Source organism: Pyrus communis, chromosome 8, assembly GCF_041283825.1.
Source record: "Pyrus communis isolate YQ-2024b chromosome 8, ASM4128382v1, whole genome shotgun sequence".
Taxonomy (NCBI): Eukaryota; Viridiplantae; Streptophyta; class Magnoliopsida; order Rosales; family Rosaceae; genus Pyrus; species Pyrus communis.
The window spans coordinates 12,678,899-12,695,697 of record NC_142572.1 but is presented as its reverse complement, the minus strand read 5'-3'; the positions used below and the strand labels follow the sequence as shown (position 1 = coordinate 12,695,697).

At 35.7% G+C, this 16,799-nt stretch overlaps 1 protein-coding gene across 4 annotated transcripts; it reads right to left on the bottom strand.

Moving 5' to 3' along the window:
• Window positions 1-3,716: 3,716 nt before the first annotated feature.
• LOC137717649 (DEAD-box ATP-dependent RNA helicase 15-like) lies at window positions 3,717-8,969 on the bottom strand. Of its 4 annotated transcripts, none has more exons than XM_088698608.1 (12): window positions 8,813-8,969; window positions 8,598-8,710; window positions 8,274-8,374; window positions 7,708-8,009; window positions 7,372-7,603; window positions 7,153-7,271; window positions 6,426-6,482; window positions 6,121-6,305; window positions 5,399-5,543; window positions 4,755-4,838; window positions 4,606-4,669; window positions 3,717-4,147 (listed from the first exon to the last, which is right to left on the bottom strand). In XM_088698608.1, exons 4-12 carry the CDS (start codon window positions 7,843-7,845, stop codon window positions 4,137-4,139), a joined length of 1,035 nt encoding a protein of 344 aa, XP_088554734.1. In that variant the 5' UTR covers window positions 7,846-8,009; window positions 8,274-8,374; window positions 8,598-8,710; window positions 8,813-8,969; the 3' UTR covers window positions 3,717-4,136. The 4 variants fall into 4 exon arrangements, with proteins under 4 accessions (XP_088554734.1, XP_088554733.1, XP_068313172.1 ...); XM_088698607.1 differs by having other exon boundaries at window positions 3,717-4,198; window positions 7,708-7,880; XM_068457071.2 differs by having other exon boundaries at window positions 7,708-7,880.
• Between the last annotated feature and the right edge of the window lie 7,830 nt (window positions 8,970-16,799).

Below are 16,799 nucleotides of genomic sequence, written 5' to 3'. Positions count from 1 at the left end.
TTTTTGAAAGAAAAAAAAAATATTTCAGAATTTTATAAACTTGCTGATCTGACAGAAGCGAATGGGATTATGGTGATCTATACATACATACATATATATATATATGGAAATCTTTTCTTGCCAAAAAATAACGATATAAGATGCGTATGTTAAGGGACTGCAGAGCTGTATCATTGATTATAACGATTCTTAATTTGTGGTTCAAATTCATAGTCTAACAATGTAAGCATATATAACCACTATGAGATATACATATACATATATATATATATATATGTATGTATATAAATATAAAATATGTAGTATAGAAAAGAATTGGATTATGGGGTTTCCATTTTATTTTACATAAGGTAATTGTATTGATCATTCCTCACCATGAAGTTATCTGTATATGCAGCCACGGCATGAACTAGAAACTCAGTTTTTTAACTCTAGATCATTATCCTATACTCTCACCTGTTATCTATATATATATATATATATATAGTCGTTTTGGAGTCTCGTTTTTGCTAATGGCATTTACTAATTTTTGATACGCCTGTATCTCTTCATATTCAAGACCTGATTAATTATGCCTTAATCTCTTGGGATAAAATCAAATTTATGCTTTCTGGAAAGAAAAAAAAAGGTGATATATCTTTACAATGAATCTAGAGTTTGAGATTGTGTATATTCTTTTCTTCTTCATTTCGTTAATTTTACATGGATTAAGGTCGGAGAAAATGTATTAAACTAAGCAGCCAGCGAAGACCAAATTTGTTGAGCAAAAAGAAGTCAAATTAAAGTATTTGTGCTTCTGATTCCTACTTCCGAAAACAAATTCAATCAATTATCAAATAATTTGATCACATTTCTTATCAGTATCTCAAATTAATATTGTCATAATCCAGTTTTAGTAATTCGATTTTGAAAAGACAACTTTTACATAATTCGTCACTATATGGCTAATTAAAGAAATAATCAATAATTGACTGTTGTTAAAGAAGCTCAAGGAGATTATGGATTTCTTCCTATAGTATTGTCGTACGCGCAATTTCACAAATAAAAAAAAGTTCTTTAGAGAGGAAAACTTTGGTCGCCCAGCATTAATCCCTATCATTCTCTTCCGAATCTCTTCTTCTCCATGTTTCTCTTACCTTCTGACCACCTTCAACTTTAGGTTTTGTCTCTCCTTCGCTCTGGCCAGAAAAAAGATTTGTGATTGTGGCTTGTGATCGCTCTCTTCCTCTATTAAGAAGAACCTTTGTAGCGTCTATTATTAGAAATACTCTGAAAATAATGACAGTAGCAAACTAGAAAAATGAGAACGATGAACCAAAGCACGAATTGAATTCGCCTTCTTAAGACTAAGTTGTTGCTCTTTCTTAGTTCAAAAATGGTTGAAAAACAAATTGTCTCCAGGATACTATGGATTCAAACTCACTTGATATTATTTCTTAAGATTCGCACAACATAAGAAATAATCTGAAATTTAGAGACAAGAAAGAAGAAAAGATATATACTGCTTGTTGAACTCATGTTGTATTTATAGAAGTCTAGATGATTCATCAACAGTTGTAATCCTCCAATTCTATACCCAATCAGGTATGTGAGTACAAGGATGCATCATTTCATAATTTAATTGCAACGTTTAAGAACAATATACCCATTTGGTGACAGATATGTACATTTCCACTCACAATTGCTCATTAATACACACAACTGTTCCAAACAATGTTTCTCATATATTTGAAATTTTCCAACAATTCTCCACCAGATAAGTGTCCTTATGTTGCTAGAACCAATATAACATCTATGGTTGAAACCACAAATATTTTCTAGCATTCTTACATAATCACACCTTTGATTTGTTCTTACCCGTTGAACCAAAGCCTATATTTCAAAACTTTGGTTGGGTTTCTGTCGAAGTGATTGTCATTTAATAGACCTTAGTCCCATCACTTTTGATGTTTTATAAACCATGTCTTTGGCGAGCCCTTTTGTCAAGGGATCAGCCAAATTCTCAATTGATTTAACATGTCAAACTTTTTACTCCACCACGAAGGAGTTGTTTTATATAATTGTGTCTAAGACCAATATGTCTAGACTTTCCATTATACGTCTTGCTCGTTGCATACGCAAGAAGTTGCTTGACTAATCCATTCACCTTCTTTACAAGCTGCTTCCAATGCAAACAACTTAGACTCCATTGTCGAGTGTGAAACACATCCTTGTTTCTTGAATCTTCAAGAGATTGATCCTCCACTAAGAGTAAATATCCACCCACATGTTGATTTGGACTTCATATCAGTGTTCCAGCTAGCGTCACTATATCCTTTTAAAACTGAAGGATAACCATGATAATGTAATCCATAACCAGTCGTTCCTTTCAAGTATCTAAATACTCGAGAAATCCCTTCCCAATGTGTACTACTCAACATTCCAACGGCAAAGGCTATATCAGGTCTTGTACAATACATTAGATACATAAGACTCCCTATAATCCTTGAATATTGTAATTGTATATGCATCTGCCATTATTCTTTACTAGTCATACGGAGTTGAAACTGGTTTTTGATCAAAATGATTAAATTTCTTTAGTATATTCTCAACATAGTGAGATTGTACTTGTGCTATAGGAACATTGTTTCTTTTGATTTTGATTCCCAAAATTATATGTCTCCCGCATATCTTATGTCAAAAATAGTGGATAAAAGCTTTTTGGCTTTCATTACATACTCTAAGTTGGTTCCAAAACTTAACTTGTCATCTTCGTATAAGCAATGACTCCACCATTGGTATCAAATTTATTATATATGCATTCGTCCACATTATTGACACGATAACCATTCAACAAAATTACACCATCAAAGTTCTCATGCCATTGCTTGGGTGCTTGCTTTAAGCCATATAAAGATTTAACAAGTTTACAAACTTTATGTTCTTGACCCGGTTTAACATAACCTTCCAGTTGTTCAATATAAATTTCTTCATCTAGATCTCCATTCAAAAAAGTTGTTTTCACAACCATAGGATGGATTACTAGATTATGAATTGAAACAAGAGAAATTAGTAATCGGATTGAACTAATCCGTGCCACTAGTGCATATGTGTCAAAAGGAATTAATTCCTTTTGTCTAAAACCTATGGCCACCGACTAGCTTTAAATTTATTTATTGAACCATTGGTAGTTAATTTTCTTTTAAATACTCATTTACAACCTATTGGTTTTAGAGTCTTGTAATAAATCCACTAACTTCCAAGTCCCATTCGATGTAATAGAATCTAATTCATCTTCAATTGCTTCTCTTCAGAAAGATGCATCTGGTGAAGCGATTGCTTCATGAAAAGAAGATTGATCTCCTTCCGTATTCATATGAAGTTAGTAAAGCTTCTCACCATATATTTGGGAGTCCTGAACTTATTAATAATGAGTTGACCATTTCTTTAAGATTCTATTTTTTCTTTTGGTCCGAATCTCTACAACATCCGGAACTTAGGAATCAAAAGATTCTGGCCTTAAAATTTTGACCCTACGGCTCAGGACCTTTTTAGCTTTCAAAAGATTTTACTTAATTTTCGGCCGTAAAATCAAAATTCTGAAGCCCAAAATCATTTAATCCCCGAGCTCCAGACGTATAGATTAAGAGATTATCTTTTACCATAGATCCAAGTGAACGAGTACAAGCAGTGTGAAAAGCTACAGGTATGTGTTATCATTTCCCCGACATAAACCATGTCAAAACAGTTTTCTGAGATTTAATATGAGGAATAAAAACGCATTCAGAATTCACCTCGTACAAATCTTGATGGTAATATCTCAAATACTGACACGAAATAATACTAATCTTTCTTCTCCCTCCTCCTAGAGTCTCATACTTTCTGTTTTAACCCACACTGCATCATGATACTTGCTAGTTACTACATAATACTGCAAATGAATTCCAAAATTTCAAACGCAAAGCCAAGCCCTGGCATTGCGCCGGGTAACAGGTCATGGCCGACCCCAAATTTCTAGACACCCGCAGTTAAAAAACACTTGATACAACAGCGTTGAGCTTCTACCATAAAACAAATCGTTCAATATCAGTCTGATAAAAAACAGAACGGTTTGCAACAGCCTCCACTATATGCCTTCGCACTGACATAAACTTCAATTAAGATGGCACTGCATACAAAGAAGATTGTACATTTGGAACGCGTCAATTCAGTTAATCACCTGTAAGAAGCACAGGAAAGGGCTAGATGCGAGTAGAAAATTAGAATTATATTCTGACTTGCAATAATGATCGACATATTTGAACTGGTAAACTAAACAAGGAAGAAATTGAGGGGTAATTAATGGAAAGAGTAGGAGAATATTAACCAATTACCACCATGTGGTTAAGTTGATAACTGTTTTCAATTGAAAAATAAAGTGTTGTACGGTCATGATCCAAATCCAATCAGAGAAGATAGTTAAATGTGATACAGATGCTTCTGTTTCATAATTCCAATCAGTTATTTTCTGACCTTTAGACCAAAACCATCAAACACATAGAAAACAAGGATGAACCACTATAAATTATCAAAGTTGACTAAAGCAAAACAACACGAAAAAATTTTAATCAAGCAAAGAGTACATACTGTATGTGGCTGTGTCAATCTGTTCAGGAAGCTCCTTTATATCAACCTCAAACCTTTCCTGAACCTGCATTTGCATACCCAATAAGTTTAAAACAACCGCAGAATTGCAATAAACAGGAGAGAACATACAAGGAAAACTAATTTCGTACATCATTTAGAACATCGGAGTCTGCTGCGGATGAAACAAACGTAATTGCAAGACCTTTGGTGCCAAACCTACCAGCTCTGCCAACCTGTCAGAATTTTGATGTGAAAGCAAGAAGTTAGATCCAAGATATATCACGAATGTGTTAGCTCTTCATCGTCATGTTAATCGTCACAATACTAGGACCATCCAAACATATCTTTGAAAAGGCACAATCTAAATAATCTTATTCCATACTCAAAAATTATAATATAACACATAACATAGCAGATACACTACACATGAAGACAAATAAGCTGCTAGCCATTCACATACGAGATACAAAAGGTGAAATAGAACTGATAAATTAATTTGCATCTTACTCTATATTTATATGAATGGTGAACCACACCGCAGAAATGATCATCCATTTTGATCATCAAAATATATTTTCAATCAGGCCTCTCGCTTTCTTGCCACTACAAGTAACCCCAAAAGAAAAAACCCCAACCCTTTCTCAGTCTTCCCTTTTATGGAAAGGAACCGAAGGCAAATAATTATGTAACACAATACCCCAAAAGACAAACAGATACTAAGCAAATACAATACATAAGCTAAAATTCAGTTAGACAATAAACTTATCAAACCAAGAAAATAATATCAACCTACCCTGTGTAAATAAGTGTCAGCAGAATCTGGCATGTCGTAGTTGATAACAATGTTAACGCGTTCGATGTCAATTCCTCTACCAACTAAATCAGTTGCCACAAGAATCCTGTTCTGACCCTCCTTGAATCCTTTGTACCGCTTCAACCTACAAAAGAGGTACAATTTAAGATTAAAAGCTGAACCTCCCAAATTGAAAATAACTTGGCCAAAAAATGACAGTTCAATAAGACATTAAACAAGACACAAGGGGAAGCAGGGGAGAGAGGTAGGAGCAGTGGGACACAAACACCAGAAGATACCCGGAGAGAGTACTCATGGCCTATAACTTCGATTTAAAAGTATGAAAAAGCTCGAAAGCAGAAGAGTCATCAGGCATGCAACTTGAGAAAAAAAATTTATAATACATAGGGCAACTATATAGATAGAACAAAAATAGAAAACACTGAAACATTTACTTTACACACAAACACAGTAGGAAAAAACACCTAGGCAAAGCTTGTTTGCTAATAGTTTGCATCAAATTTTATAGAACGATTACAAAACTTTGATTTTAAGATGGTAAATGACATAAACTACTAGGATCAACTAAAGAAAAAGTAGCGTAATGAAACATCCAAAATCCAATATAAACAAAGTTTGTAACAAAAAGGTGTCAGAGTAACAAAAACTACAAAATCCACGCGGAATAATATGAAATAAATATATAGGAATTAGTAGCAAACCTTTCTTCTTGGTTCATTCCAGAATGGATGCATATGGAGGGAAAGTTACACTCTGAAAGTAACTTGTTCAGCTCGGCAGCTCTGCTAACGCTTTTGACGAAGATAACAACTTGATTGAAGTCCAATGCATCAAGGAGGTCATTCAACTTGCGGTTCTTCTCTGCCTCAGTTAACTTGATGTAGTGCTGAAATTTTAGATCACAGAGGTAAGATCCTTGTTTATTTTTATAAAGAAACAGTGAAAGGTAAGATTTATATGAATGAATAAGTGTAATCAACTAAAAGCCCACTTGAAAAATACATACCTGCACTAGTCCATGCAAGGTCAACTTGGCTTCATCATCAACATATATTTCCATAGGCTGAAAGGAACAAATGTCACAGTAAATCATATTAGGGGCGTTCCTCAAGCTAATAGAATCCAGAACGAAATGAATGACGGATGAACATCTCCTGAATCAAGATTCTGCTCCCATCTGTTTTGTCTCCTTGAAGATACTTTTTCTAAATCACTTTAAGCCACCACTGACGCTTACAATCTATTAATAAATTTGACTGCTGACCAACGATCATCCCAGTGGACACCAACATGAACACCCGCGCTCACCAACACCACCCACCCACGCAACCACTCTCACCCTTGACTGGAAACAACCCCAACACCCTGGACTATAAAGTTAAACCCACAAGATGACTTGCTAAAAACAAAAAAGCCAAACCCAACAAGGGAGATAAACCTAAGGAAATAATAATGCAGAACGCAAGGCACTTATCCCACACAACTGAGAGAACTCCTAGTAGATGGCCGCCTTTGTGCCTTACTTTTGCTTTTATACTCCAGATGAACACCCTTGTCAAGCCGCAAATTCCAAATAAACGGCTGACTGTCGTGGTATCCATATAAACACGATGCCAACAGTAAGTACGTCATGCAACCACTGGATTCGACTTAATTACAATATCTCTCGGAGAATGTGGGATTATGAAAAAAGAGACTTCAAAATTGAAGTAGATTCGGCCATGGGACATTACATCTTGCATAAATTTCTTGCAAACCGGGCGGATGTCTTTGCTAAGTGTTGCGGAAAACATCATCACTTGCTTATCGTGAGGCGTCATCTTGAAGATCTCCTGCACATCTCTCCGCATGTCTGCATTGAGTAGAAGCAAATATTAAGATGTGGGTTCACCAATGAGAGATGCATGAAAAACAAAGCACAACCATAATTTCATAATAGGTAAAATCCATACCAAGTGATTCAAGCATCTTGTCACATTCATCAAGAATAAAATGCCTCACGTTTTTCAACGACAGGTCTTTATCTCTTGCCAGTGCTAGTATTCGTCCGGGAGTTCCGACAACAATGTGCGGGCATTCATTTTTCAGTAAATCTTTGTGAAGTTTGATACTGACACCACCATAGAAGACAGCAACCTTGAGATCAGGCAGGTACGTACTGAACCTCTCAAATTCATGACAAATCTACACAGAATTCAATAGCTCATTAGTATATATAAACATGAATAGAAGCCCAAAGTTCAATGACACATTACTATCATAAGAAAAAATTCAGATCCCAAATGCACCTGGTATGCTAATTCTCTAGTATGGCAAAGCACAAGTGCAGATACTTGGCCTGCAACAGGGTCAATCTGCTGTAAAGTTGATAGAACAAAAACAGCAGTTTTTCCCATCCCAGATTTAGCCTGACATATAACATCCATCCCCAGGATAGCTTGAGGAATACATTCATGTTGCACTGATGAACCAAAGAAAACCGCATCGAAGGAACCATTGGTAAGTAAAACATAACGTCTCCGATCTTTTTATGAAAGTCTAAACTCTAATAGTTCTCTGAATTCAAGATTATGATAGTAGGACAAATTACCTGGAAAAAATACATTAAACTGAATTAGAACTAAGCACAGAACGGAAAGAAAAGATCTGCTGAACTAGTGTATAGCAATTCAAGAAGTTCAAAAATTCACCAACAAAGAAATAGATTGATAAAAATAACATAATGGGAATTCACATATACTTGTACGACCAAAACATAATCATAAATTTCACTGATAAAATAAAAATATCTACATAACATGGTTTGACTTCCGTTAGAAAATAACAATCAAAAAGTCTAAGTTCAAGAGCTTGCCTTCAGAAGGATGCTCAAATCCAGAGTCGACAATAGCCCGAAGAAGCTCAGGCTTCAAAAGGAAATCTCTGAACCCTGAACTGTGAATTCCAACATAACCCCTGCACAAAAGCAATAACAAACGTAACAAATTAGACCTAAATAATATTAAATTCCAATCAGAATACTTCTTCGTCATGATCAGAGTTTGAATTACAGCAACCATATGCAAGCAACAGATAATACGCAATTCGCAGAAGGAAAAGGTTGAATTTTTAATTCCGATAATACCGAACAACGAACTAAAAGAAAATAGGAAAGCAAATCCATAGAATAAAAACTCACTTTTTGGGGGCTTCTCCGTTGACTTTAGCTGCGGAGTCGGGGGCCTTCTCCTCCTCTTCTTCGTAATCGACGAGCTCCTCGTCGTAGACGTCGTCCCTAGTTTCGCCCATGTTCTGCTGAGAGAGAGGGACCTCCAATTAGGGTTTTTCGAAGCTCGAGTCGCAAATTAGGGCTTTGAAATTTGAATCGGAGCAATTAGGGTTTTGGAGTTATACCTGAGGTCGAATTAAGAGTGAAAGTATGGATTTTTGAAGATTCTGCAACTGAAAAAGTTAGATGAAAACGCGAATTTTGAAATTTTTGTGGTTAGAGAGAGACGAGAGAGGGACGAGACCTCGACGAAAGAGGAGAGCAGGAGAGAGTGAGAGATAGGGTTACGGTAACTGGGAGGCGGATATATATACGTAACCACGCCCCGAAATTGCCCTTGGTGTCTGTCAATAATTGCAACAAGATTTTCTCAAAAAGAATCTTCTTTTGCTGGCCGTCATAAGTGATAAGTATTAGATTATAATCTTATCAAATGTGTATTTAAACCACATTATTTGTAGTTCATTATTAAGCTAGCCCACTCCCATCCCCTTTAGTATGGATACTTTTGGTTGTTAAAAAAAAAAAAAAAATGTTCTACTTCAAACATATTTTTCTTTATTTCTCTCGTGGGAGGAATTTTTTTGTACGCTTACAAGTGGTAGAGTTGGTAGTTGCATTTTTTCTGTTTTAATTATGTGCGGGAGAAAAAAAAATTGCTTGTAAAAAATATCTTCATAAAACTACCACACAGAAAAAATAAATAAATAAATAAATTACAAGACTCACATGAGGTGAATATTACCCTCTATTAAAATTATTGTGATTATTAACTAAAACAAAAATAAAAAAGTATGTAATGCACCTATTTCAATCCGTAATACATAATTGAAAAATCCAAGTTTTAGATTGATTTGAGAGAAATTGATCTAATACTTATTTGTTTTTATCTTTAATAATGATTTATGATTTTCTGGATCCAAACAAATGAATAGCTGAGGGGTTTAGATAGAGGCCAATAATGTCATTGTACGAAGACTTGACCTTAAACCATGTACTTCCACTTCCTGAGCCCTATTGGGCTTTTACTTGTAAGTTGTAACCTATCTCCAAAATTGCACCCAATTTCCAGCCTTTCAAGCCAACAAGTCCAAACGATCCCTTCAAGATGAGACCCTCTTGTCCTAGTTTCCACTTTGTTGGATGATCTCCGTGTCGACAGCTTAGCTTCCAGCCAGATCATCCTCAACTCAAATAAGGACTCTTGAATTAGTTGATGCCCCTAAGTTACGCCACTTACATGATTGCATTAGTTTCCCTCAAAAGGGTGAAATGAAGCTTCACAGCCACTTCACTTTGGTAGCGTATCCCATATCCGATATTTTTGAGATACGATATTTGTCGGATACTTTCGAATACTCGTCATTTACGTATTATGGTCAACGGATACACTTTGACATGATGGATACACGTATTTCAAATTTGGGATACTTTTACACCTTCAAATAAGAAATTAAAGGGAAAAAATTACTAAGAGATGAAACTTTAATTGATATCTGATGAATATGAAGAGCTAACCTCTAATTGAAACTATGAATACAACTCTCACACTTCTTCTATATATAGAGGGAATTAGATTTCCAACTTTTCTTCTCCGACAAATCAAATGAACTTGAATTTGGATGACAAAATCGAATTCTTGTGTTACCAAAATATGTTCTAAATTATATATTTTTACCTTCTGGACCGAGAATGCCCAACTTATCAATTTATCCGATAAACTACTGGGAGATCATGTAGGCCATGTCGGGGCCGGAGCAATGAACCTATTTGAAGTGGCTCATTTCGTACCAAAGAAGCCTATGTATGAACAAGGATTAATTTTACTTCCTCACCTAGCTACTCTAGGTTGGTGGTAGGTTTGGGTGGGGAAGTTCTAGACACCTTTCCATACTTTGTGTCTGGAGTACTTCATTTAATTTCCTCAGCAATATTGGGCTTTGGCGGTATTTATCATGCACTTCTGGGACCCGAGACTCTTGAAGAATCTTTTCCATTCTTCGGTTATGTATGGAAAGATAGAAATAAAATGACTCAATTTTGGGTATTCACTTAATCCTGTTAGGTATAGGTGTTTTTCTTCTAGTATTCAAGGCTCTTTATTTTGGGGGTGTATATGATACCTGGGCTGCGGGCGAGGGTAGATGTAAGGAAAATTACCAACTTGACCCTTAGCCCAAGTATTGTATTTGATTATTTACTAAAATCCCTCTTTGGGCGAGAAGGGTGGATCGTTAGTGTAGATGACTTGGAAGATATAATTGGTGGGCATGTATGGTTACGTTTCATTTGTATACTTGGTGGAATCTAGCATATCTTAACCAAACCCTTTGCATGGGCTCACTGTGTTTCTCATGACACACCCCAACCCGGAATGTCCACTGAGACTCCGAATCGAGCCATGCTGGCCGACACCTGGAAGGTGTGTCATCTCACGTTTTCAATAAAACCTTCTTGTAAAATGATTTTAACAGTATTTTCAGTGATGTTAGTAGATGGTATTCTAACTGTTCTTTTTTTTTTTTATTCATGTCAGCATTTCGTATAGAGGTTATTATGTCAGCAATAATGTCTTTACTCATGATAAACTAAGATTTTTGTTTCCCCCGAATTTTGATATAATCAACATGCTCTTTTTCTTTTTTTCTTTTTTCTGAATTTTTTAATATTTATGAATTATTAAAAATATATACGTGATAGATAAACAATTTGCTAATTAATTAAATCAATTAAATCAATTTCATCAATTTCTTCAAATACTATATTAAGGTCTTCCCCTATAATACTTCAAGTGCTAATGAAACTATTTTAGTGAAATTTAACTATCTTAATTCCCGGGCAATCGATCTGAAAATTCGGGTTCCTTTTGGATTTCCTTCTTGATCAATAACAATCGCAGCGTTGTCATCATATCATATTATCATACCGTTGTCGCATTTAAGTTCTTTACAAGTATGTACAATGACAGCTCTGACCACTTCTAATCTTTCTAGAGGTGTATTTGGCACTACTTCCTTGATTACAGCAATAATAATATCACCAATATGAGCATATCGTCGATTACTAGCTCTTATGATTCGAATACACATCAATTCTCTGGGCCGCAGAGTTCCATTACTATTAATGGGTGGCTCCGTGATTTTTTATGGGCACAGGCATCCCAGGTAATTCAGTCTTATGGTTCTTCATTATCAGCATATGACCTTTTTTCCTAGGTGCTCATTTTGTATGGGCTTTTAGTTTAATGTTTTTATTCAGCGGGCGTGGTTATTGGCAAGAACTTACTGAATACATCATTTGGGCTCATAATAAATTAAAAGTTGCTCCTGTTACTCAGTCCAAAGCCTTGAGTATTGTCCAAGGACGTGTTGTAGGAGTAACTCGTTACCTTCTAGGTGGAATTGCCATAATATGGGCATTATTCTTAGCAAGAATTATTGCAGTAGGATAATGGCTAGGAGGATTTGAAAGGCATTATTGCATTAAGATTTCCAAGGTTTAGCCAAGGCTTAGCTCAGGACCCCATTACTCGTCATATTTGGTTTGGTATTGCTATCACACATGACTTCGAGAGTCATGATGATATTACTAAGGAACATCTTTATCAAAATATTTCTGCTTCTTATTTCGGGCAATTGGCAATAATTTTTCTGTGGATCAAATCGAGGGATCGAACTGATTATAGAAACATGAGTTTAATTAGTCGATTTATTAGCGAACAAGGAAAAATATTATCTAGACGGGTGAATATATTGACCTTAAAATAACAACAATTAATTACTGACACACCCTAACCCGAAATGTCCACTAGGACTCAAAATCGAGCTGTGATGGCCGACACCTGGAAGGTGAGGAAGCCATAAAGTATGATGATGTGGAAAATATGAATAAATTTAAACCTAAAGTGCCTAAAGACAAGAGTGCGCTGTGAGTGGGAATGAGTCCATTTTACATGCAATGTCAGAGCATAAGTGAAGTACAGTAGTGTGGGTAAGAATCATACCCTTAGAGGTAGCCACCTATACTGAGATTTGCCAAGAATCCTCGTCGATACGAACTTTCAGCAGCTAAAACCTAGAGGGGCACAAAACAAGGGTGAGTGGGCTTGAAAATAAAGTTTTTAATAAAAACCTTTTGAAAACGTTATAACCCTTCACCGTAAAACCCGTATAATTTCCCAGAAAATAATAATACATACATATATAGAAATCATGCTCGAGAGTAGTGAAAACCGAGTATATGCCATGTCAAGTATCTCAACAATGAAATAAGTAAGTCAGGTGAAATAAATCAATGTAAAATGATATGTCAGCCGAAGTCACCTAAGGTGACCTGTACGGTTGAACCTATTGCTTATCAATCCAGCCGGAGTCACCTAATGTGACCTGTACAGCTCTAAACCTGCACAGGAGTCGGAACCACCTAATGTGTTCTGTACGACAGGCTGGGTGTAAATAAGTACGCTTAAGTGCTACAATCACGTGAAGGCTGTACAACGAATCACAGGTCACCTACGAGTTGGAACCACCTAATGTGGTCTGTACGATAGGCTAGCACCTGACTTAGATCCAAGTTGAGCGTGCAGCGCGGGAGTGAACGATCACGTGAAGGCTGGCCCTGGCCTCGAGCGGAGCACTAACACCAGGGTGCATGATAATGAACACTACATGCATCAACTCATAATCAACTACCATGCAACCATACCATCAATATATACTCACCTGAACTTACCTGAGCCTTCGCAACATCATGCAATATTATGCAAAGTTATACTAATGCATATGCTAAAATGTAAAGCAACCATGACATGGCATTTTAAACGAAATTCCATTTAAAACCATTTATGGGAAAAATGGAAAACATATATACGTATCTATAGAAAACCAAAAGCCCACTCACCTAGATTTCGCGCTACAACTTCCTAGCATAAACATCAAGGCGTCACGAACGATTGGCGCCTAGAACAATTATCAAATTATGTCTTAGAATTCTTATCAATAGAACACTTAACTTACATATCCTATTCAAGAAGATCCGTACGTCAGATTCCCGATCCATAAGTTTCTAATATCCTTAAATATTACGTATTATAACGTATCAGAGTTTGGTGACGATCCAACAGTCGGATCGTTGATTGCTATAATAATCAAGTAGCTGACCTTAATGAGACTAAGTTCAAACGACGGAAATTTTCCAATTGGACTTCACCAATAGAATCAGGGTATTCAAATTTATCCTAGGAAGCACAGGTGATGGTTGGCCGCCCCGACTCGCCGGAAAATTCAACTATTTCTAAAAATTCTCAAACTTCACAAAAATGAATATCTCAATGAGTAGAGTAACTTTCATACATGTGGCCATAGCTAATTTGGTCGGGAAACACCTGAAAACTGCCTCAAACCACAGGAAACCCTTAAATTTGGGTGTGTTCGATTCGACCTCAAACGAACTCCGACTCCCCCAAACTTGCTTGGGATTTGTTCATGAGTTCCAAAGACACATGAGGGTGGTGATGGTTGATAGAAATACCTTCGGAAATCGGTGGATTGCCGCCGTGGCTTTGAATCATCCACCGTCAATTCTTCACGAAATTACCCCCAAATTCCTTCGAATTTTGGGGGAAAATGGAAGAGGGAATGGCGAGATAATGCTTGGGCATGTTAAATCAATCTAATTCAATGGAAATCCGATGGAAAACCATCGGAAAATATAGAGGAAAGGGTCGGGTCGCGCGGGTAAAGGGAAAACCCGATTTCCCCCCTCTTTCTTTTCTTCCCTCTTTTCCCTCCTTTATACCCTATCTCCACCGCCCATCTTTTCTTCTCTTTAATTTGGGCCACACATGTGGCTTCCCAAATTTTACTCCAATCTGGAGTATTCCAAAAAATAATAAATCTACTAAAATGCCCCGACTTTAAACATTAATATCTCCTTCGTTATAACTCCAAATCACGATCCGTTTATGCCCACACGTTCATAGCAACGAGTACTATGAGGATACACCAACAAAATGAACCTTACGTGACACGACACAGCAGTCAACAAAAGTCAGCACTTTTCCTCGAAGGGCATTTTCGTAAATTCACTTTTTAAAATTATAAAAATCTTAATAATTGGGGACAAGTCGTTACAATTACTATTGCTATAAAACAAGCTCGTATTTTATCTCTATTACCTTTTCTTAATAATGAGAAACTATTTGAAAGAAGCAAGTCAACCACTAGAGCTGCTGGCCTTAGAACCTGAAAAAAAAAAAAAAAAAAAAAAAAAAAAGGGTCGACTATTCAATTGAATTGAATGAAAATAAAATTCCAATCCAAACTCAAATGTCTTGTCGTAAGGAAAAAAAAAGAAAAAAGGGAGAAGAGGAATAAATATTTTTTATTTACCATCTTTCTTCATTTTGATGACTTTATCATATTTTATCATACTAATTTCTACTCTACCTTCCCAGACTTCATTCTCCAGGGAACTCCATTTAAACTATTCCAACGGATTCCTTCCAATCTCTTTATTTTATGATCTCATTTGAAATCATGTAAAGACAACTCTTATTTAATATAGTTATTTGTGCAAGTATTTTACAATTAAGAAGTAACTGTCTATTGTACATATTGTGTATAAATTTACTATAACTGAAGTATACTTTAATCTCACGCATTACTACATTTATCCGAGTGATCCACAATCGACGAAAATCTCTCTTTTGTCTACCTTTATCCCGATGAACCAAAACCAAAGCTCTTATTTTCTATTGAGTAATAGTACGAGTAAGTCTTGAATGAGCCCTTCGAAAGGTTGATGCAAATAAATGAATTTTTGCTCTATGTATTCGAGCTATATACCCTCGTTTAATTTTGGTCATTGAATAAATGAAACTTCGATGAATAACTAATTGATTTCCTTTCTTTTAGTTATTCCATTCCTGTATCCTAGTCTATTAATAACAAAACTGATTCTTCCAATGTATAAAATTAAAATTCCAATGGCTTTTGCTACTATAACCTTTCCAACCATGATTTTTTTTTCTAAGTGAAATTTTTAATTGCTGTATCTATCGCGTATCGTATCCTACTTTTCAAGAGTTTTCCCGTATCATGTTCAATCCTATCGCCGTATCCATATCCGTGCTTCATAGCTTCTGAAAGTGACCTCAATGGGGACCTTTACTTTGTCACTTGGGATGAAGATCTTATTCCCCCAAGTAAAAAGAGCTAGACTCCCGATGATGTATGATCCTCGAGAAGCCATACATCATGTGCGTCGTATAAATCAGGAGGTACTTACTTGCCCCTTTCATTGGTTGTCTCTATGATTATGTGAATATTTGATTCTTAGAACATGATTAATTTTCTTCTCTTTCCATGCTAGCTTGTCAGTCGACAATATGCCCTTCTTTCTTTAGACAAACAACCTTTTCACTATCTTGCATTTTTCGGCAACATAGATTAATAAAACTGCACGTCGATCATATATGTGAATTTTCTTTCAGAGTTGATAATGTATTCACACTGATGTCATGTCTTGTTTATGCTCACACAGAGTTGTTTTATTTTATGCTCTATGTAAGTTACTTATCAACTAATTCCCTAGAAACACATTTGATAACACCATTTTTGTTATGGACCTATGGTTGTACCATTAAGGATGCTGGTCAAGAGCTTCTTTAGTTTACCGTTGTTCCTAGTTGAAGATGGTATGATGTGGACTCCAAACTTTTATATTTGCACACTCATATATACAATATCTCTAGCAACATGAAATGCATTTACAATTGTTTTGTATTCTATCAACTTGAGTTGTCAATGTGAAGTTTCCTGGAAAATGGATTTCATTTTTTTTTTTCCACAATATAACTATTCTGTTACTTAATCTGTTCATATAAAGGTTATATAAATAAAATGTGCAGAATTATGATGTATTGCTAAAGTGAATTGAGCGACGTTTTCTTTGAGACTTGTTCTTCATTTATATTAGGTTTACCTTCTAAATAAATTGTGTTCTTTTGTTCGATTTTACACTATTTTATTTCGGTCCCAAAGTTTTTCATGGATATTTCTTACTGTCATTATGTTTATACCACATCATATTATAAATTTCTTTGTGAAAAAC